The 21,727-nt window shown below is 45.6% G+C and overlaps 1 protein-coding gene across 1 annotated transcript in view; it reads left to right on the forward strand.

Moving 5' to 3' along the window:
* The window catches only part of GPR139 (G protein-coupled receptor 139), a 37,570-nt gene extending 22,683 nt beyond the window's left edge, over positions 1–14,887 (forward strand). The window contains exon 2 of the mRNA XM_014853486.3: positions 10,537–14,887. Coding sequence (XP_014708972.1) covers positions 10,537–11,471 — 935 coding nt within the window. The 3' untranslated portion in view covers positions 11,472–14,887. The remainder of the gene's footprint in view (positions 1–10,536) is intronic.
* The last annotated feature ends 6,840 nt before the right edge of the window (positions 14,888–21,727 follow it).

The raw sequence follows: 21,727 nt of genomic DNA on the forward strand, positions 1-21,727 counted from the left end.
ATTTATTATGTTTCTAGTTGTTGAGCGTGTCGCCCACAGTCCACCAGAGCGCCCGACTCCCCATCTCTTCACGCCTCTGGGCAGCCTTCCCCGGCCCCAACGTCAGAACCCACTGCCGCTTTCCCTCCCTGGGCCTGTGACAAGGCCTGGGCCAGCTGGGTCCCACCTGCTGCTTGGTCATGGAACCTCTTTCCCTTTCTGCCCTCCTTGCTAGCGGGGAGGCATCTGCCCCCTCACCAGCAGCCTCAGCACTGTGAGTGGCACACAGCACACCACCAGCGCATGCTTTTTGAAAGAAAGAAGGAGGCCCAGAGAAATATGTGACTCGCCCAAGGCCACAGAGCTAGTAGATAGCAAAGCAGAAGTCTGCTCGGTCAAAATAGATCGTAAGCTCCATGTGGACTCGATCCACTTGTGTGTTTGCACATTGCTGTGTCCCGGTGTCTGGTACAGTGCCTGGTGCATGGTGGGTGGCTCGGTAAACATTTGTTGAATGAATAAGTGAGTGCCAACCTCCTTTGTCCTCTGTTCTTTCTTTGTCCTTGCCTGCATGGAAGAAGACAGGCAAAAGAAAATGAAGGCTTTGTGCTGGCTGCATTCCGTATGCACAATTGATAAATTAGTTGCCCACAGCTAAAAATACCTACCCCTGGCAGCCCCTGGGAGGCAGATGGATGGGGCTCAGCGCAAGATGTTTAATCAAACAGCGACAACCCGGGCAGAGCCACAATTAGCCTCTGACACCCCAGTGAACTCCAGATGAAGAGCCTGGAAGCCTCTGACTTCCTGTTGGTCCCCTGACACCCAGTGACTATCACCCTGGGCCCACAAAACAGCAAAAACAAATGAGCATCCTGTGCACGAGGCAGTCACCAGCTGGAAGTGAGGGGACGGGCAGAGTGGGCAGGAATGAGCACTGGGGAAATTAGCCAGTGGGGAGCACCGTCCGACAGTGGAAGGGACAGTGCAGAGGGTCACGCTCGTGTGCCCTGGACTTCCAGGAAGCAATTCAATCCTCAGAAACAGAGACAAACTCACTGTCTCTTTACCCCCACTTATTCCCTAGGGCTGGGAGTGGCGGGAGTTCTCGAAGGCCCTACAACTCCTCTGAAGTGAATTCTTCCCTTGTGCCACATACATGCCAGCTGATAGACACTGTTTAGGGAAAAAAAGGAAAGAAAGAAGGAAGTGACCTGTTTCTGTTTAATGGTCAGTTCCTTCGAGCTAATCATGGAAAATCTGGACAAGCAGGTGCATCAAATGGGCTCCAGAGTCTGATGAACTGTTTTTGCATCCTGAGTCCAGCACACGCTGGTGTCTGATCTGGGCCAGACTCTGACCCACTGAGCCTCAGTGTTCTCATCTCTATAAGGGGGATGTTCATAGTAATGTCGTGTGAGGGTTCAAGTTAATGCAAGTAAAACCTCTACCGAGTGAGCCACACATAGTGAGTCTTAATAAGTGCTTAATAAACTTAATAAAGTTATTATTAAATGTGCAAGTCCTGCGCAGCTGTCATATGACAGGCGTCCGTGGACGGCAGAACTGAAGGAGGCGCTCGATACCTGTGTGTCTAACCTCAGCCAACTTCCCAACCCTTCAGCTTCAGTCTTTCTCATATATAACAAGAGGATGAAAAAGCTCCCTACTTTATCAGTAAGGATTAAGTATTGGATATTTAGTGCTAGACCTTATAACATTAAACAATATTTAGTATCATAGATATGAGATATCTTTCATGTGTATGAGACGTGAGTTCAGGGCCTGACACACAGCAAGCACTCGGTCACTGTTCGCTGCCCCGAGAGGATGGAGAGACCTGCCTCCTTCACGCCTCTTGGCCTTTGCTCATGCATTCACTCTCCCTGGAGTGCCCTCCCCTGCCTGGTCTGCCTGTTAAACTCCTGCTCACCTCGGCTGGAGGTGAGCGATGATACCATCATTATGATTCTTGCTTTATTCTTCACTGGCTCGTTTTGCAGATCGGGAACCTGAGACCCTGAGACGGGAAGTGGCTTGTCCAGGGGCACACAGGGGTCTATGTCAGGACCCAGACTAACCCTGAGGCGGCTCCCATCTCAGCTGGGAAGTCTAAGGACACTTCCATTGACCGAGGATGAGCAATGAGTCAGAACCCTTTTCTAGAGCCAATACTCCCATCCTCGAGACATACACCAGGCGAAGCCCCTGCCTCCATCTCCCAGTGCTTCTTCCTCCACCTCGGGCCTTCGCCTGCCTCAGTTTACCACGATACTGGTGGTCACACTCTCGTGTAAGAACTGTGGCCACTCCCTGCGCGCCTTCCCTGTGGCAGGCTCTGTGCTAAGGGCTGTGTGTGCGTGATTCTATCTAATCCTCACAGCCACCCTCTGGGCCCCATGCCACCGTCACGCCCATTCTACTGATGAGGGATCTGGAGCTCACTGCACTGACACAACTTCTCCAAGAGTGCCAGCCAGAAACGCTGGGAGGCCGGGATGCTGACGCAGCTCCGCCAGACTCCAAAACTCATGCCTCTCATTTTAAGGAGCCAGTCCCTTCTGGTAACCTTTCTGCTCTGTGTTTGTCAGGCCCCCATCGTCTTTGTGATGAACCCCCAGAGCTGAGAAGACACAGCTGCATCCATCACGTGGTATGGATCTTGACCCCGATGGCACCATCCAGTGCTTCCAAAATGCTTCTTTGACTCGCCAGCTGTGCCGTCTTGGGCAGGTGGCTAACCCTCTCTGAATATCAGTTTTCTCACTTGTAAAATGGAGACCAGGGCCTGCATTCTCCTTGCACTGTTATCCTCTTACGGTTTCCTTTAAATCAACTCACTTTTTAAAATAAACTGAACTTACTTTGTAAGCAGGCTTTTATCACTAGCCTAAATGGAAAAACAACATTCCTCCAATACCAGTGAAACTAAATGCACAACTTGTCAAGTACAAACGTTCATCAGGGAATCACACAAATCATCTCATCTTTACCACCTAGCGCATAGGAAGTGCTCAACGTATTGAATTTTGGCACTCGGAGTATAGTGTGCAAACTTTTTGAGTCTGTTGGCCAACTTGAATATGGTTTCACAGCTGAGACCTAGCATTTGTCACGGTTACCCAAAGAGGTTGCCCCCGGTCAAAAAGCCAGAACCATTTTGCAGTGAAGAGAAGACCAATGGGGTGGTCGGATGAATGAGATGACCAGCAGGATGCTGACTCACTTTCTTCCATTGCCCTGACCCGGATTGCCCTGGGATGGCCGCCATCTTAGCTCTTCCTGACTGCTCATCTACAGGGGGCAGTCCTGCGAGGTCGCCACTAGTTCTGGTCTACAATGGAAACCACCACTTGGCTAAGTTCTGGGCAAAGCCAGGAAGGCCGCACCATGGCTCCAGGGCCCAAGACCCTCAGGGCAAATCCACAGCATTTGATTCCCCATGGTAGACGTCACCAACCCATTGCAACACTACTAAGCCCGGGCATGGTTTTAGAATACTTTTCAACATGGCACCCAACAGCCACTACCATTGATTGAAGATGAAGCATGTTTGCCGTTCCTGCCTCAGGCTGCGCTTTCCCTCTCGGCAGGAGACTCTAGAGAGGGAGACGCAAAGAAAGGAGGAAAAGGATCCACTCAAGGGCTAAATGTGGTAACAAATAGGGGTCGCCGCAAGAAAAACAATAGAGAAGAGCATGATCAGAAAGCTATAACGAACATTAAACAGCGATCAAAATAAGAACTAAAATTTAAAAAGAACAAAGGCTGTTTCAGAGAATGCAAGAGACAACTGAGTCATCATGCAATAATGGCTCTCAGGGGCATATTTCCATAGACAATGACCAACGTTCTTCCCCAGCAAACAGAGAAACAAGTGGAGTGGGAGGTGCAATTACAGCGGGCAGCTAGAGAGATCAGGTTAGAGGCGATGAAGAACTTCCTGACAGGGTGACAGGGCTGTTAGCGCCTGGCATGATCCATGGAGGGAAACGAGAATCTTCTGTAGGATTCCTTGAAAGCTCAGACTCTCTTCTGCCCATCTCTGCTTCCAGCACAGGTTCTGGCCTCTCACTCAGTAATTGTCTGCTGAACAAAATAAGCCAGGCGTAAAAAGGAACAATAGCTAACATTTCCTGAGTGCTCACTGTGTGGCAGGAGCCATGCTAAGCAGTTGACACACGTTATTTCCTGTGTCTTCATAACAACCTGTGAGAGTGCTATTTATGATGATGCCCGTTTCATGGATGTAGGAACCACGGCTCACTTCACAACCTCTTCCAGCCAGGATGGGTTCTTAGGTACCTGTATATTTGGAGCGAGGTTTGCTTTTTCTGCAAAGAGCAAAAAGATCAAATAGCCCTTCTGGGGACCCGGAAGCCATCCTTCAGGATGGCCTTTCCCATGGGATGGGGTCCCACTGCCTGCCCTCCACCTCACTAGTCCACAGCCAGTTTTGTGCCCCTGATAACCAACTACAGGAAAGATTCCGCATTCCATAGTTTCTGCCCTGGGGCAAGTGGAGCAACAGGAAACAAGGATGGTCACTAGCCGGCTGGCAGTGCCTGAGGCTGGACCACATGGTAAGACAGCTGCCCTCAGGACATCCTGCCCTACGCATCTTCTCGAATCCCTGAGAGCAGAACTTCCAGAAGACCTCCTCCCACCATCCTCGGAGACCAAAAGACTGAACGCCAAGTCTGGTCAGCCCCATCTTTTTCTTTCCCCTTCCTCTGCTCCAAGACCCAGGGTGGAGCAGGTAGCCCTGAGGGAGGTCACAGCCCCCAAGAGGCAAGGCGCCATCACACAATTCCGTCTCCACTCCCCGGTTGATCTGCACAAGGGCGGTGCTGGCTTCTTGGCTGGGAGGCCTAGAAACTGCTTTTCCTAAAAGTCTGTCCTTGGGGCACCTCCCTCGAGCAGCTGAAGTAACACCACTGGAATTGCTCGTAATGTCAGGGGTCCTTGTGTATCCGCAGGACATGGGGCTGAGTCTTCTAGTGCAAAAGGTAGGCAACTTTAAGGAAGGGCGATGCATGTAAGTCACAGGGACTGGTGGCTGAAAGGGGTGAATGGCTCTCTTTTTGGAAATTCACAAGAACATAATTTACGATGCAGAGAAAGAGGATTTGCAGAAGGTAAGCCCCGGAATTTAATTAGCCCAGACAAGCAATTTTCTGTCGATTTCTTAAGACCTGCATGGACCGAGCAAGTGTGGTGTCAGTGGCCTGCTTTTCTTCACATGACTGCCATCGTGGTCAAAAAGTTCTTCTTGGTGTCTAACCTAAATCCTTTTCTAGCTCCAACTTAAGCTCTTTTCTTTCTTACAAATTCTCTTATCTGCCTTTAGAAAGGAAGGAGGGAGGAGGGAAAGGAGAGAAGGAGAAAGGAAAAATGTGTTACCCTTTAGACCAGCATTCCTACTTTGGGGAATTTATTCTACAGAAATATAAAAAGATGCTTTATGAAGATCTAAGTGGCCAAAACGTAAAATAGGTAATGTCCATCCATAGGGGAATATTCCTTGAATATTATGGACATAGGGGGAAAAAAATCCATGATTTACTTTTAATTGAAAAAAGATCGACTTGCACAGCAGCATTATTGTACGATCTCATTTTGTAGGATAATCATTATTACTCATTATATTTATAATTTATAGGCATAGAAACATCCTGGAAACATAAATAGCAAATGGCTAACAAACCTCTGTTCTGGTTATCTATTGCAGCATAGCAAGCCACTCCAAAACTTAGAGGTTTACAACAACAACTTATGATTATTTATCGTGGTTCTTGGGCTGGCTGGGCTCAGCGAGGTGGTCCTTGCTCGGGGGCTCGCATGCAGTGGCCCCAGGGGGCAGCTCCTTGGGGCTTCTATTGAGCTGGACATCCAAGATGGATACGAGCTGACCTGGGGCTTTCAACCGGAGTCACTACACGCGGCTTCTCCAGTGGCTTGGGCTTCTCAAGCTGGGTTCCAAGAGGGAACATCCCAAGAGCAAATATTCCAAAGGCCCACTTATGACCTGCCATGCAGTGTCATTCCCGCCATAATCTGTTGGTCAAAAGTAAGTCACAGGACTAGTTTTAACTCAAGGGAGAGAGACTACACAAAGGCAGGAGTATCTATGTCTCATAGGAGGCCATGTACGGGGCTAGATACCACATTATCTCCGAAATGGGATTTGAGCAGACTTCCACATTCTAATTTCTAATGTAGTAGTTAAATGTATAAACTCAGGAGACAAAAAACCTGGTTTAATGTCCTGGCTCACCACTCACCTGCTGTGGGACTTCAAACAAGTTACTTAACCTCTCTGAGCCTCGATGCTCTGAAATAATAGTACCAATCTCACAGGATGGTTGTGAAGATTAAGTGAGATATCGTGGGTAAGATGCTTAGAATGCCCTGTTGAGTGCTCCATAAAAGTCAGCTAATAATAATATTATTACACACTGACATAAAATGTTTAATTTTTTATGCATTTTACTTTTGTCATTGAAAAAACAATTTTCAAAGACCAAGAAAAGAAAAAGAAACGTAGCTGAATTAAGAGAAATTCAGAACTCCCACTCAGTGTTCTGTTCCAGCTGCAGGGACCTCTTAATCCTCACGGGCACAGAAATGCCTCTGGAAGAGCTCGAGCCTCTCCTTCTGCGCCAGCAGACCATTCAGCGGCGGGCTCCGACCGCCCAGACTTTATTGTTCTCTCAGCCACTCTCCGAATCCTCTGGAGCTCGAGCTGCACAGGACAGGAGATGAATTCCCCCCAGAATAGAACCAAGAAGCTTTGCAGTCACGTAATACGTGCTTTCTGTTACCCAGGAGCTTCGACCTGCCTCGCCCTCACCACACCATTGACAGAAAGGATTTGCTTTTGAGGAGCATTGACATTTTGATCGTGAAGTTCCTTGGGGCTCGCTTGGATGAGACTGGTGGGGTTTCCACAACCACAGAGCCTTGGGCCAGTTCGTTTGAGAGAAAAGTTGAAAAATGGGATTTTTCCGCAGCGAGGACTTAGATTTTCTTCGCTTTTTCACCCATTATAAACACACACAGACCCTGTCAACGTCACCCCTTGTCTTGGGGGAAAACGTGCCACGGTGGAAAGGAAAGGATTTTTTTGATGTGGGGAATTACAGCAAATATCAAAATTTAAGAGTTGAACACTCCACCTTCTCACTTCTTTTTCAGAAAATCAAGACCCGGGCCCGTCCCGCTCCCCTCTGGGTCTCTGGGGGAAAATCTCCCTCTGCAAAAGAAATGGGAAACTCAGGGTCTGCGGGTTCGTTTCTCAAGAGAGGCAATGACTAGAAACTTAAGGAAATGTCAAATATGAATACCTAGCAATTTCGCTGGGAGCTGATGACTTGTCTGACTTAAAGTGTTAATCAGATGGTACTGGAATATTTTTAAGGAGGTCGGATGTGGAAGATTTTTAGCATCACCCTTCAAACAGGGTTCACCTGGGGAGTAAGAGACAGTGGTGAGAGTCACTCTCTGCAGAATATATATATAACACTTTTTCTGCGGAGACCCCAGCATTTATTCATTCCTGCCCTTTCATAGGCTCGGGTGGGACAGGGACAGGAGAGAACGTGTGGGCATTGTTTAAGGAATAGAAAAAAGAGGTTCTGAGAGATGACGGCGCTTTTCTAAGTCAGGGGCAACCCCAGGAGCAGGTATCCCTTTCCTCCAGCTGAGAACACTTTCCTACGACCAAAAATAAAGCAGAACTTGATACGCCATAAAGTCAGACAGAGCTAGAGTCGCCCTCTGGCTCCTCCACTTACTCAGTATGTGGCATTGAGCAAATTACCTAAACAACCCAAGCCTCGGTTTCCTCATCTGTAAAATGGGGGTGATTATAGGACTGACAAGAGGCCTTCGCACTGTTGCAGGAATACCAAGCTCGTTCCCGCCTCAGGGCCTTTGCACGTCCCATTCCCACTGCCTAGAATTCTTTTCCCACAGATCTTATCATGGCAGATCCTTTCTCCTCATTCTTAATTGAACTCAAATGTCATTCTTCAGTCTGAAAAAAACACTCTCCCATCAATTTGTCTCATCCTTTGGTTTTATTCTGTATAGTATCACTATCTGAAATTCTCTTGCACATTTTTGTGTTTATTTATTGCCTGTCTCCCCCACTATACTCTAAGCCCCATGACAAAAGGGAACTTGTCCTTTTTGTTCATCCCTGCATCTCCCACACCTCATACAGTGCCTGCCACATAGTAAATGCTCAGTTAATACTTGTTGAATGAATGGACTCTCAGTCAATAGCCAACATTCACTGAGAACTTACCACTCACCAGACCCCGTTCTAACCACTTCATAAAAGTTATCTCACTTAATCTTCAGAAGAACCCAATGATGTGGATATCCCTATGAACTTCATTTTATAAAAAGGGAAACTGAGGCACAGAAGGATTGAATAAATTTTCCCAGAGCCAAAGAGCCAGTAATAGTAGAGCCAGAACTGAACCCCCAGCAGTCTAGCCCCAGACTCCATACTCCTAATCTCTGGGCTCCGATGCTCTTGGCTGGATAGGAAAGCATCAGACCTGATTTCACAGCTCGGTTCCATGAAGCTCTGACTGTATATGATTCGATCAAAGAAGCCAGACTTTTGACCCACACCCTCCTCCGCAGCCTTGCCCTTCACTCTGTCACCAGCAGCTCTTGTGTCACCCTGTGTGTTCTTGTTTCTCTCTTTAACTCAGCCACTTGCATGTTGTTTCTACATTCTCTGAGGGGAGACTCCGAGTGTCTGCAACACCAATTTGTATCCACCGTGGGCCCTGGCACACAAAAGGTGGATGCTGCATACTTCTTGAAAAGCTTTCTAAATGAATAAAACATTTTGGAACACTCTTCAACAGAACATGGTTGTTTAATAAAAGAGAGCTATGAAGTACAAAAATGCTTACAAAGCAAGTAGAAATCAGTATGTGTTCCTTGCCTTAGTGAACCCAGCCCTTCATGCTTCACCCACCTCAGGGCCTTTGCAGGTGCTGCCCCTTCGCTGGACACACTCTCCTCCCACCTTTTTTGCCTCCTACTGCTTCTCCAAATCTCAGCTTGAACATCAGTCCCTCACCAAAGATCTTCCTGATCACTAGCAGCACTTACTATAGTTTCCAGTTATACATTTTCTTCTGTGCTTCTTCTGTTGATGTTTTTCTTGCCTTGTGTACTCTAAGCTCCATGAAGGCAGGACAAACTGTGTCTGTTTTGTTCAACATCTCCTCCTAGGGCATGGCTCATAGTAGGTGCACAAAGACACTTGGAATGGGGGCCAGCCCAGCGGCACAGCAGTTAAGTGCACACGTTCTGCTCCGGCGGCCCAGGGTTCACCCATTTGGATCCCGGGTGCAGACGTGGCACCGCTTGTCAAGCCATGCTGTAGTAGGCGTCCCACGTATAAAGTAGAGGAAGATGGGCATGGATGTTAGCTCAGGGCCAGTCTTCCTCAGCAAAAAAAGAGGAGGATTGGCAGCAGTTAGCTCCGGGCTAATTTCCTCAAAAAAAAAAAAAACCACTTGGAATGCATGAATATACTTTTGAAATCTCAGCTTTACAAATATAAAGAGCTTGGCTTTCATGGGCCTCTTTTCTTAAGTAGTGACTGAAAGTAAAGTGTACTCATAATTTTTCTTTATCGCATACAGTGTGCATGGCACCCCTACCCCGACTTGGAAGTATCAATATTGCGAGAGGTTTAGAGCAAGGGTGTTGGTCCTGGGTTTGAATCCTGGCTAGTTAATATCATCGGTACCTGAACTCGCCACCACTTCAAAATATTATTTCAAAGTGCTTTGAACAAGAACATCTACCCAAGAGAAACTCTCACACGGAGCCGCCTCTCGTGGAGAGACATACCAGGGTATTAATACAGCAGTTTGTAACCGCAAAATCCTGAAACCAATTTAAATGCATATTGTTATATATGCAAGTAAATAAGAATAGATATAATTTATTTTTAAATTAATCTGAGGGTCATGATCGTCTCTGCTCCTTCAATTCCAAATCCACCTTAAAAAGGAGCAGTGCTAAAGTCAAAGTTCTAAAAAAGTTCTTAAGAGGCCGTTGAGTCCAGTCTCCTACCTGACCACGTGGAGCAGGAAAAGCCACCCCAGTCCCATGTCCCCAGTGCAGTTGGACAAAAGAAAGAGCACGGCATTTGGGATTAGGGAATCTAGGTTTCATTCTGTCACCAGGACTTCCTGTGTGACTCTAAGCAAGTTCCTCAAGCTCTCTGAGCCCTAGTTTCGTTTCTGAAGTGAGGACAGTGGCCACACCACCTGTCATGACTGTGTGAGGAGCAAATAAACTACAATATGAGCATAAAACTCTATCAAAATCACATCCAGCTCTTTGTATGAGGTGCGACTTGTAGCACCGAGCCTGTCCCTCAGAAGCACTGGTTCAGTCCCTCTGACTGCCATGGGGCCGCCCAATAAGCCCACGCCTGGGGCCCCCTGGTAGCCAGTGAAGTCCCAGTGAAGTCATCTTGCTTCAGCAATAAACCCGATTCTCTTCTCCCCGCAGCCAACATCCTGACAGTGATCATCCTCTCCCAGCTGGTGGCTCGGAGGCAGAAGTCGTCCTACAACTATCTCCTGGCGCTTGCCGCGGCAGACATCTTGGTCCTCTTTTTCATCGTGTTCGTGGACTTCCTGCTGGAAGACTTCATCCTGAACGTGCAGATGCCTCAGGTGCCCGACAAGATCGTGGAGGTGCTGGAATTCTCCTCCATCCACACCTCCATCTGGATTACCGTCCCCTTAACCATCGATCGGTACATCGCCGTCTGCCACCCGCTCAAGTACCACACGGTCTCCTACCCGGCCCGCACCCGGAAAGTCATCGTCAGTGTCTACATCACCTGCTTCCTCACCAGCATCCCCTACTACTGGTGGCCCAACATCTGGACTGAAGACTACAACAGCACCTCTGTGCACCACGTCCTGATCTGGATTCACTGCTTCACGGTATACTTGGTGCCCTGCTCCATATTCTTCATCTTGAACTCAATCATCGTGTACAAGCTCAGGAGGAAGAGCAATTTTCGCCTCCGTGGCTACTCCACCGGGAAAACCACCGCCATCTTGTTCACCATAACCTCTATCTTTGCCACGCTCTGGGCCCCCCGCGTCATCATGATTCTCTACCACCTCTACGGGGCGCCCATCCAGAACCGCTGGCTGGTGCACATCATGTCCGACGTGGCCAACATGCTGGCCCTTCTGAACACGGCCATCAACTTCTTCCTCTACTGTTTCATCAGCAAGCGGTTCCGAACCATGGCGGCCGCCACCCTCAAGGCCTTCTTCAAGTGCCAGAAGCAACCCGTCCAGTTCTACACCAACCACAACTTTTCCATAACAAGTAGCCCCTGGATCTCGCCAGCCAACTCGCACTGTATCAAGATGCTGGTGTACCAGTATGACAAAAACGGAAAACCTATAAAAGTATCCCCATGACCCCATAGGTTTGGCACCTAGTGCCTCTGTCTAATCCATTTCCAGATGGGAGGGTGGCCCGTCCTAAGGCTGAACAGCTCTCCTTAAGAGTGCTAATCTGATTTCCTGTCTCCACAGACTGAGCAACTCTCAGACTGGTAGATGAGAGAAGATGGAAGAGAAGAAAGAAAAGCATGAATCTTGTTTCCATTGATGCATTTATTTTTCACAAAGTCATGTTGACAGCAAAAGTTCCTACCAGTTTGAAGATGCCATTTGAGCTAGTGTCATCATCCTGTGGTCAGTAGGGACACACAGTAGAGAAATAGCGTGTGGCTTAGCCTCGGCACCATCTACAGTCACTGGGAACTGCTCATTTGTGTGACACACCAAGCCACAGTAGCACGTATCTGAGCCCACACTCTTCTTCCAAGAGCTGAGGTCATGCATCACTTCCCTGTGCTGTTCTCAGCAGTTAACTGCTGACGAATTCTGGATTTTTCCAAGGTTCCCTTTGTCCTAGAGAGGGCTGTGATCTTGAAATAGCCCTGGCACCCCTGGCTACAGAATGACACTGTGGGGACAGGGGAGTATTGAATCCCATTCAAACTCTGGCCAGGGTTTCTTTGGAAAGGCTTCAAACCAACATAACTCAGACCTGGGGGTCTACGATGTGGTCTCTCTATTCGCCATCATGTATAGATTTTATCTATCTCCTCCAAAACAAAGACCCTGCCTGGTGCATGGCAGGAAAGGAGGATTTCTTGAGCCCAGAAAAACAAAAAAATAAGCCCACTCTTGCCGTTGTTTCGATCCATCCCCATGTCAGCTGTGCACAATCCTTTTGCTCAAAATAGCTTCTTCTTGCGGTGCCACTCAAGTTTCCTGGAGAAGCCTTTTACGTGTAAAGTTGCCAACCCTGCCTCCTTGCTTGCTGAAGCCCTCACCAAATTGTTTTATTTAAAGTGACTTCCGAACTGGATCTAATTTTGGAGGGTCAGGAACTGTAGCTTTCCAGATGTGAAGGGAGGCATTCTCAGTTCTGCCCCACATTCCAGCTGGCGTTGCCATTCGGCGGCAAATGCAGACACAACTGACATGGACAGGTGCCCACGTGGTCTGCTCGTTTGCCCTTTGAGGCCCATGGCTGAAAGGGTGGAGCCAGTTTTTGGTGAAGGTATTTAACCCACATCCTTTGCAAAATGATAAAAGATTAATTTATTTAGTTATGCTCCCCTTGCCTGTCCAAAGCAAGAACGGTTAGTTCTAGGATATGATTAAAAAGGGCTTCCCTGGGAATTACCACTCACGTGTGCCCATGCACATAGACTCTTGATTATATTAGGCTCCTGTGTATCCAGCGATGTGTTTTGAAAGGGAAATCTACATTGGAGTTCCTCTTACTTAGGCTTTTTTTGTTGTTGTTAACTTTCTCTCCCAGGTTCCCAGTGTTTGAAATTTTCCCTGTTCTGGAAGACATCTCCCGAAATGATTTGGGAATTGCATGATATTTTTGGAGACCAAACAAAAAGCAGACCATCCACCTGGAACACTTGGTTCCTCAGGTTGGATTTTGACGGTATTTTTGTTCCTAAATTGAAAAACACGTCTACCCTATTTAAGGGAATTTGCAATAAATGAGTGTGGTAGAAAAGGCCCCAGTGTAACGCCAGCCCCAAGCTTCAGCCAATGCCCTCAATGCTGACTCCATGTCACTTCAGGTCATATCAGTCCTGATGATCCTCATTCCTACTCCTTTTAAATGATTGCAGTAGGGTCTCGTTCTACCCAAAGATTCGATTCTAAAGTCGGTGCAAAATAAAGTCCAGCAGGAAGTCCTCGGGAAGGAGCCATATTGGAGACCATATTCTATCTCTTAGAAAACCTAACTCAGCTAAGTTTTTCTCCAGCAATGGAATAGGTTGCTGTTTCTTTGGTTGAGGACAAGACAGAGCTGGCTTGTGCTTAGGGACCATGTTGCATGACTCTACTGTATCTGAGAACGGGACGACCACACTGGGGCAGCCAGGTGCCCCCGCTAGCGGAGGTTCGTGGACGTTGTTTCAGGGACAAGCAGATTTGTCACACTCCCTGCAGGGCATATGCACATCGAGCGGAGCGGTGGGCAGACTCCCCCACACCCCTTAAATGGCATCTCTCTCTCATTGTTTCTTTTTTGCCCAGCACATGCAGTCAAATACGTGTTCATTAAATGTGTGTATGATGCGATTCCACCACACCCCCTGATGAAAGAACATTGACCAAAGGCTACCTACACCGAATATATATATATATATATTTATATATTTTTTTTTTTTTAAACGCATAGCTCTGAAAAATGCTAGTTGGAGCTATCTGTGAATGCGGCACAGTGCAATATCTGTAAAGGTTAAGCAATTCCTTTCTGAGAATGTATGTAAGATGGAAAATATGTGTGTGGATCTCAATGCTCTCTGCTCCACATTTTTAATTGTATGTAAAATTCATTGTTGTTGTTTAAAAAGTAAAAACTGGGTGTGAATTCGGAGTGTTTTCCTCATACACTCATTGATTACTTCTTTTAACAATGGAGGCTATATCAAGTAGTATTGTGATCTCTTTTCCTTCTGACTATATTTTATATTTTGATAAATAATATTTAAAAGAGGTCCGATTCTTGAAGGCACTCCAATGAGTTGTCTTCTGGTTAAGATGAATACAAATGCCTGTTGGGTTAGGTTGATACCTATGTCCTAAAAGTTGTTTCAGATAATCTGAGGACTTTTAACTTATTATTATTTATAGTAATAATAGTGGACAATAATGACAAGGGTCTTTTTTTAAAAAAAAAAAAACTCTTAAGCCTTTTCTTTCGGGCCAGTTTTGGAAATAAAGCCTTGAATTTTGAAGTCTGTCGTGTAAACAGCTGCTGTTGATGGCACTTAAGCAATTGCCTTATCTCGGGGTTTTGTGACGCTTCTTGCAAAGACTGTCACTAGCATCTCTCTGCTTGTGTGATTCGGGTCCTTGGTTGGACATGCAGTAATGCTACACACGTACACACTGTGTCTTTTTATTGAACAAATCAAGGACTGAAATGTCTCATAGGGAAGGAAATGAGGAGGATAACAGACAAACCATAAAAGACAGACCATGAGAAGGCATGAACTTCCATTTTGCAATTGGAAAAGATTACTTTGCACAGTTGGTGCCTACTGGTCCAACATGGGGGGGCCTATCTGAAGTGAATAAAGGACTCTCATGTTGGCTATTCCAGTTCAAAGAATGGAATAGAATGTTACCATAGAAAAACAGCAAATGTTCATATTTTCTTAATTAGATAATATATTGTGTCTGGACTTGTTTGTATTATAATAAATTCTAATATGGTGCACATTGGTGTTTGGTATCTGCATATATGTTCAAGCAATTGCAGAAGTCTGATTAAAATTTTTTAAATGAGCATCTTACTTATATTTTGTGCTGGTGCTGGAATGAGACCTGAGTCCCACCTGCCTCTGGGTTAGGCAGATATATTTCAGAATGTAAGACTGCTGAATTCTCTTCCTATAATCCTAAATTAGGTGGCTTACTGGGTATCAATCTGAATTCTCTTCTGACCACATCCTCTACACGCCTTCAAGACAGTGATGGTTGTAATCATGAGAGGAAATCTAGCATCATGGCTAAGACCTTAGACTTTGAAGTCAGACGATCATGGGTGCATGTTCCAGCTCCACCATTTACTAGCTGCGTGGCCTTGAAGGAGTCCTTGAAGATCTCTGAAAGACTATCCTCATGTAGAAAATGGTATAAAAGTTAATTTTTTTTCCAGTTGCCTACAAGATAAGTAGAAACTCTCATGTTCAGGAAATCAAGGTTTGGAGTCAGTTATTGTAGGCTATAACTTTTCAGGCTCTGCCACTTTCTCGCTGTATGACCTTGGGCAATGTTCTCAGTCTGTCTGAGTCTCAATTTCCTCCCCATAAATTAGAGCTAATAGTAATTCCAGTATGTGTGAGGGTGTTAGGCCCAAAGAGGTTAATGGTTTTGTCCAGAGTAGAACCCAGGTCACTTAACACTTCATCCTTGCCTCTCGACCTCATTGCCTTTTCTGCAAGATTCTGATTCACCCCTCCCCAAAAGGATCACATTATTTTTGTGCCCTTTTTAGAGCTGGGTATATTGCATAGTTTTCCGACTCTTCAAGCCCAGGTCATCCAAGCATGAGATATATTATAACAGCACCATAATTAAAACACTTGGTTTGACCTTTCCCAGTGAGGAAGAGTTTTTTTTTTTAAATTGACTCTATCTGGAATCCTAACCACAGCTCTCAATCTAGCTATGCATTTCCCACGCAAACCACCATCAATTCTGACAGCCACCCACAAACTATTGTCACAATCTATCTTTGCATCAACTTGGAGAATGAAGGTAATAAGTTGAGAAGGAAGTACAGAAAAGCAAAGAATTTGCTGAAAAGATCACAGACAGAAGCTTTTAGGCGTGGCCAGAGCATCCACATTAATTTTGTCCACCAACTCAGGGAGGCAGGATAAAAGTGAGTCGATGGAGGGGCTGGCCCCATGGCCTAGTGGTTAAGTTTGGGATGCTCTGCTTCGGTGGCCCAGGTTTGGATCCCAGACATGGACCTACACCACTCACTGGTGGCCATGCTGTGATGGTGACCCACACACAAAATAGAGGAAGACTGGCACACATGTTAGCTCAGGACAAATCTTCCTCAAGCAAGAAGAGGAAGATTGGCGATGGATGTTGGCTCAGGGAAAACCTTCCTCAGCAAAAAAGTAATTAATTAATTAAAATACAAAAACAAGTGATTTGATGGAGGTTGGACTATTAAATAATCCTTTTATTAGCGCACTTGGCTAAATGTGATGGTTCAGCCTCTATGGAGAGTGTGTAATTAATCCGCATACTTGCCAGACCCAATAAGGAGGATAAGAGGCTCGCATCTACCGGGACAAATAGACACTGTGAGTTTCCCAGGTTTATTGAGAGAATGTGTCACTGTCGTGTCAGAACAAAAAAAGGACAACTTTTCTGATTAAAAAGGAACAGAGCAGGGCCACAGGGAAGAGAGAGGCATTCTCATCAACTCTCTGCTTGAGGAGCTACCAGGTCCACGGAGCTTTGTTACCCAGTGAATGGCAGTAACACGCTATTTCCCTCCACTGGAGAAGGAACCAGAGGGAGGGAGACCCAAACTGCAGGTGAGGGATCCAGATCAAACCCAAGGAAAACTCTTCATAGCGATGTCTATTAACTCCACAAATGGTTTTCTGCGGGAGTTCTTAGAATCTGCTTCTCTGGATATATTTCCAAATGGATTGTACATCAAGCAGAGTCTTGGAAGGAAGCAAATCTCACTCAGGTGGTTTCCGTGAAAAGACTTTAACCAAAAGACTGTTAAAATTGGTCTGAGCAAGAGTAAGAGAACCAAGAAGAGCTTCGAAGCCCCTAGGAACTAGAAGCAATAGAAAGCCTTACCTCCCTGGGCCTGATGGGGTGACAGGAGGAAACAGTGTTACTGCAGGTCAGCGTGGGCTGTGCTTTGGAAGAGGGGCCTTCCAGCAAGCAGGTGCCGTGTCACTGCCAGAGATATGATGCCAGAGAGGAAAGGGGGTGCCCCAAATTCTCTCTTCTTTCCTTCCGACATCATACTGATGCCTCCACTGGCCAAGCCCAAAGAGAAGTCAGCCAGGAAGAGAGGGCAGGTGATGCAGTCCATAGTGGACACACCCCAAGGCACAAAACAATGAAAACTTGATCAAGGGTAAAGTGAGACAGGGAGCGACTGCAGAATAACCAGCAAAGGTTAGATTCTTATTTACTGCGATTGAATGCTGGAGAGGATCTTAGAGATTATTTCACTCAAATATCAAAACAAGAAAGCCAAGGCCCAAGAGATCATCTTGCCCAAGGCCACACAATCTACATGTTGGTGGGTCCTTTTTCCAATGATTTTCCAGCACATTCCCAGAAACATATATTATAGACCTTCAGAGGATTGCTTTCCAACCTTCATCATGAGAAATTTCTCTTGTTAATCCTCAGCATCTCCAATGACCACACTGTCAACTTGAGCATGTTTAGGGATGGAAATGAAGAGGATCAAGAGAGGGGGTACTCAGGTAACAACCACTGTGTCCCAGGCACTCCTATGGTCATTCACTTATTTGACTGCTATGTATTAAAATATACTGTGTGCCAAGATCTATTCTAGGCACAGGGATTCGCCAGTGAACAAGACAGATAAGGACTCTGTCCTTGTGGTGCTTACATTCTAGTCAGAGAAACAATAAACAAGGAAGCCTATAAGATAATTTCAAGTAGTGATAAGTGCTTGGAAATAAATAATAATAATCTGCCTGACTGGGGTCAGGCAGAAGCAACATGAGATAAGTCAGTCAGGCAAGATCTTTTTGAGAAAGCAGCAACAGAACTGGAACCCAGACTAAAAGGAAATGACCATATAAAAAGCATTCCAGGCAAAGGAAGCAGAAAGAACAAAGCCCTTGGGATGAGAATTACCTTGAGTGCTCATGCAACAAAGAGAAGACTAGTCTTGCTGAAGCATAGTGATCCTGAGGGGAAATAGTAGGGAAGAAGGCAGGGAGGGGCAGGCAGGAGCAATCATGTAGAGCTTTGTGGGGCCCTGGTGAGGAATTTGGTGGGAAATCTTTGAGGAGTTTAAAGTAAGAAATTGATGTGATTGTCTCACCTCACTTAGGTGAGTGTTGTTACCTCCATTTTTCAAATGAGAAAACTGAGTCGCAAAGGGAGTAAACTAAGCTTTCTCAAGGTTGTAACGAGTAACTTACGAGTTGTTACTTCAGCCCAGTTCTGTCTGGTTCCATGAGCCACCTTGACATGTTTTCATTGACATCCCACATTCTCTCTTCTGAATTAGCAGCCTGTTCCCATTAGCCTTTTAATCATCCAAGGCTGATATTTAGGCTAAAGCCATCCTCTAATTCCGGTAATGAGGAGCCAGAAATCATCAGGTCATAATATCCTAGGGTTCTATTTCATGACCCAATTCATGCATCTGATGAAATCTGGCAGAGCAGAGTATCAGATCCACAAGATTGTAGGTAAACTAATATGGACTTTACTAGCAGGTGAGGCATTAAAAAGGTCTACGCTTTTTAAACCTTTCCTGCACCACCTTCAATAATATTTTCAATGTCATTGTTTTGCAAATGCTTTTATACACAGATTTCAACTCTTGGTTCTACTCAAGCTTAAGCACCGGGTCCTTTGAAACAATTGCCTTGCTTCTGTCCAGGGTACTGAAATCATTTGGCCACAACTTCAATTTGAGGAAGAAAGGCAATATCTGTTAAGAAAATCTTATGTATGAATCAATTTCTTACTTAAAACTCCTCAATGGCTTCCCACAAAAGATTTGCTCCCCCCCCCCCATAGAGAAGAAACTGGGACAGCATTATTTACTTGATGGAACTGTTTAAGATAGGATTTCTTACAGAAGCAAGTTCCACTAGGACCTTGCTGTGCAAAACCATGATCCACCTATCAGTATCATCACATTGGCATCACCTAGGATCCTGTAAGAAATATAGAATCACAGGTCCCACTCTAGCCTTCTAAGCCAGAATCTGAATTTTAACAAGATCCTCAGCTGATTCATACACACATTAAAGTTTGAGAAGCACTGCATTGCTGTTCTTTAAAACAGGGGTTTTACACCCTTGGGAAGCTTTTGAAAATCCCAATACCCAAGGTGAAATCCACACAGCAGTATTTTTTAAAGTTCCTCAGCCTAGATGGAGAACTACTGATTCTTTTAAAGAAAATTTTATATCACTACCATAAATGGAAAAATAGTGTCACCTGCCATAAATAGATAGAAACCATTTTTTTAAAAGACCAAAGATTAGCAGTAATTCTTACCTTATATGACTGTCTGAAGCTGATATCTACTCTCTTTTCATTGAAAAACAAAAGATGGATGTTAAGGGCCCTCTACCACTATATCAAGACTTTCTCCTTAACCTAATCAGAAGGATTGATAGCCAATTAGAAAGGGAAATTTTTTCCTCAATGTGCTTCAATGTTACTGAAGCCAAGCCTCATGCCATCGAAACCCATTCTCATACCCCTTGTGTTGCAAACTCTATACTTTGGGAAGCACTGATCTATTAAACAAGGAGTCTTCAGCAGCTTCTTTATTTTAGTGATTCCCAACCTTAGGTGTACTTTAGACTCACCTGGAGGGTTTTTTTTAACACCTGTATCCAGACTCTACCCCCAAATGAATTAAATCAGAACCTCTGGGAATGAACCCAAGGCATCAGAATTTTCTACAACATTCCCAAGTGATTCTGCTCCACAGCCAGGATGGAGAAGCACTTGTCTCCTTGGTCACACTTGGTTGGCTGAAAGAACTGGGAAATTACAATACAGCCTTCCCAAATACTCTGTCATTTGGCCATTTCCCTAATTCAGACTCTCCACAATTGGCTAAGGTTTCACAGTGTGTGCACTTCTCCCTGCTGAGGACTAAGGGAGCTGACAGATCATACCCATCTATCCCTTTGCTCTGGGTTTGGAACCAGTTGAGAAATAGATTCAAGAAATGGATTGGAGATCAATTTTGGAAATTGGAGACTGGAGATCAATTTCCAGCTCTATTACTGGGAAGGTGGGTTGCAGAACTTTGGTTGAACACCAAGCCAACAGACTTCCCATCCAGCCAGTTTAGATCTTGGCTCAAACACCCATGAGACAGTGTGGAACTACATAGAAGACACTTTCCCAGGCCTCTGCAAGCAGAACTTCTGCCCCTGAGTAGAGCCCTGTGAGCGACAACAAGCAGAGACGCGTGTCCGGTGTTTTAGCTGTAACTATCCTTGCTGTAAGCAGTGATGCCACAAACACTTTCACCGCATAACTAGTTGGCCATAAAGGCAATTTTGCCGTAGAAGATAAAATAACTGATTGATTGACAATTTTGGTTTCATTACGGTTTCTTTTGGTTACATTTGTAACATTTGAAACTGCTTGCGGCAAAGATGCTTGGGGCAAAAATACTTAGAACCTTAGAAATGGACCTCTGGACCCTCCTCTGGAAGTCAGGTCTGGACCACAACCGAGTTAGGCTTCCTGTATGGAAGAGGGGAGTGTAAGAAGAATTCCTCCCTCCTGAAGGCCTGAGAAATAGAGAGGGAAGGGGGCTTTTTCACATGTATTTTAGATCTTGGCTCAAACCGGTGCCCGACCAGCCTGGTTTGCCTGGAGCTGTCTGGATTTTAGTGCTGAAAGTCCCATAGCTTTGGATGTATTTTGCTCCTTCTTCCAATCCTACAGGTCAGTCGAGGCCTTCCTTCTCCACTGGGTGTGGGGTAAAAGAGAAGCATTGAGACAAGTCACCTTCCAAATACTTCTGAGAGGAAGATCAAGGGCTCCTAAGTTACGAGCTAAGGTAGAACTGTTGGAAAGAGCTCTCCCTCACCTGCTCATGACCTAGGGAATTTTACAGATGTGACTCAGGGAACTTCACAACCCACAAGGAGATAGACAGTCAGGTGTGCTGCACTGTTAAAAGGCTTAGAGAAAAGGCAGGAAAAGATTCTCCTGGTGCCTCACTGTCCTCAAATTAGGGTTATTGGGTGCCTCCGAAGGCATGTCTCTATCTACCTTCAGAGTCCGACATTCTCAGACCTGGTCTACTCATCTTGCCCAACTGGCACACAGTTCTTTAAAAGCTCTGAAATTAAAAATAATTTTAACTGACTTTGATTAAAATAAGAACGTCAAATAGCATTTTTAGGAGTGAACAAAAGTGGTGCCAAAATCAGACACCTTCATAGCATTGCACCTCCCAAAGGCAGACTCCTGGTGCACAAGGCTTTGCATCACTCAGATCTGGATTCAAATCCTGACTCCACCACTTTCCAGCTGAGTGACAGGGGCCAGGTTACTTCCAGTCTCTGAGCGAGTGTTACATTATCTGTAAAACAGGAGTAACAATAGTACTGACTTCAAAAGGGGATGGTGGGAATTATGTCTAATATTTTCAAGTATCTGGAACATATTTGTATTACTAATAAGTTGTATTGTTATTTAGTTCTCTGTGATGGGGACAACAGGAGCATGGCACATTCCAGAACTTCTCTGGGAAACTGGGTCACCTTTGCAATGATGAGGCCACTCCCAGGAAGAAAGCGTTTAGCTATGTCATCTTCCAGCTCTTTCTTTTCTAAAGTAGAGAAAGCATATCATTCATTGCAGTCATCTGGTGACAGTTT

Source organism: Equus asinus, chromosome 14, assembly GCF_041296235.1.
Source record: "Equus asinus isolate D_3611 breed Donkey chromosome 14, EquAss-T2T_v2, whole genome shotgun sequence".
Classification (NCBI taxonomy): Eukaryota; Metazoa; Chordata; class Mammalia; order Perissodactyla; family Equidae; genus Equus; species Equus asinus.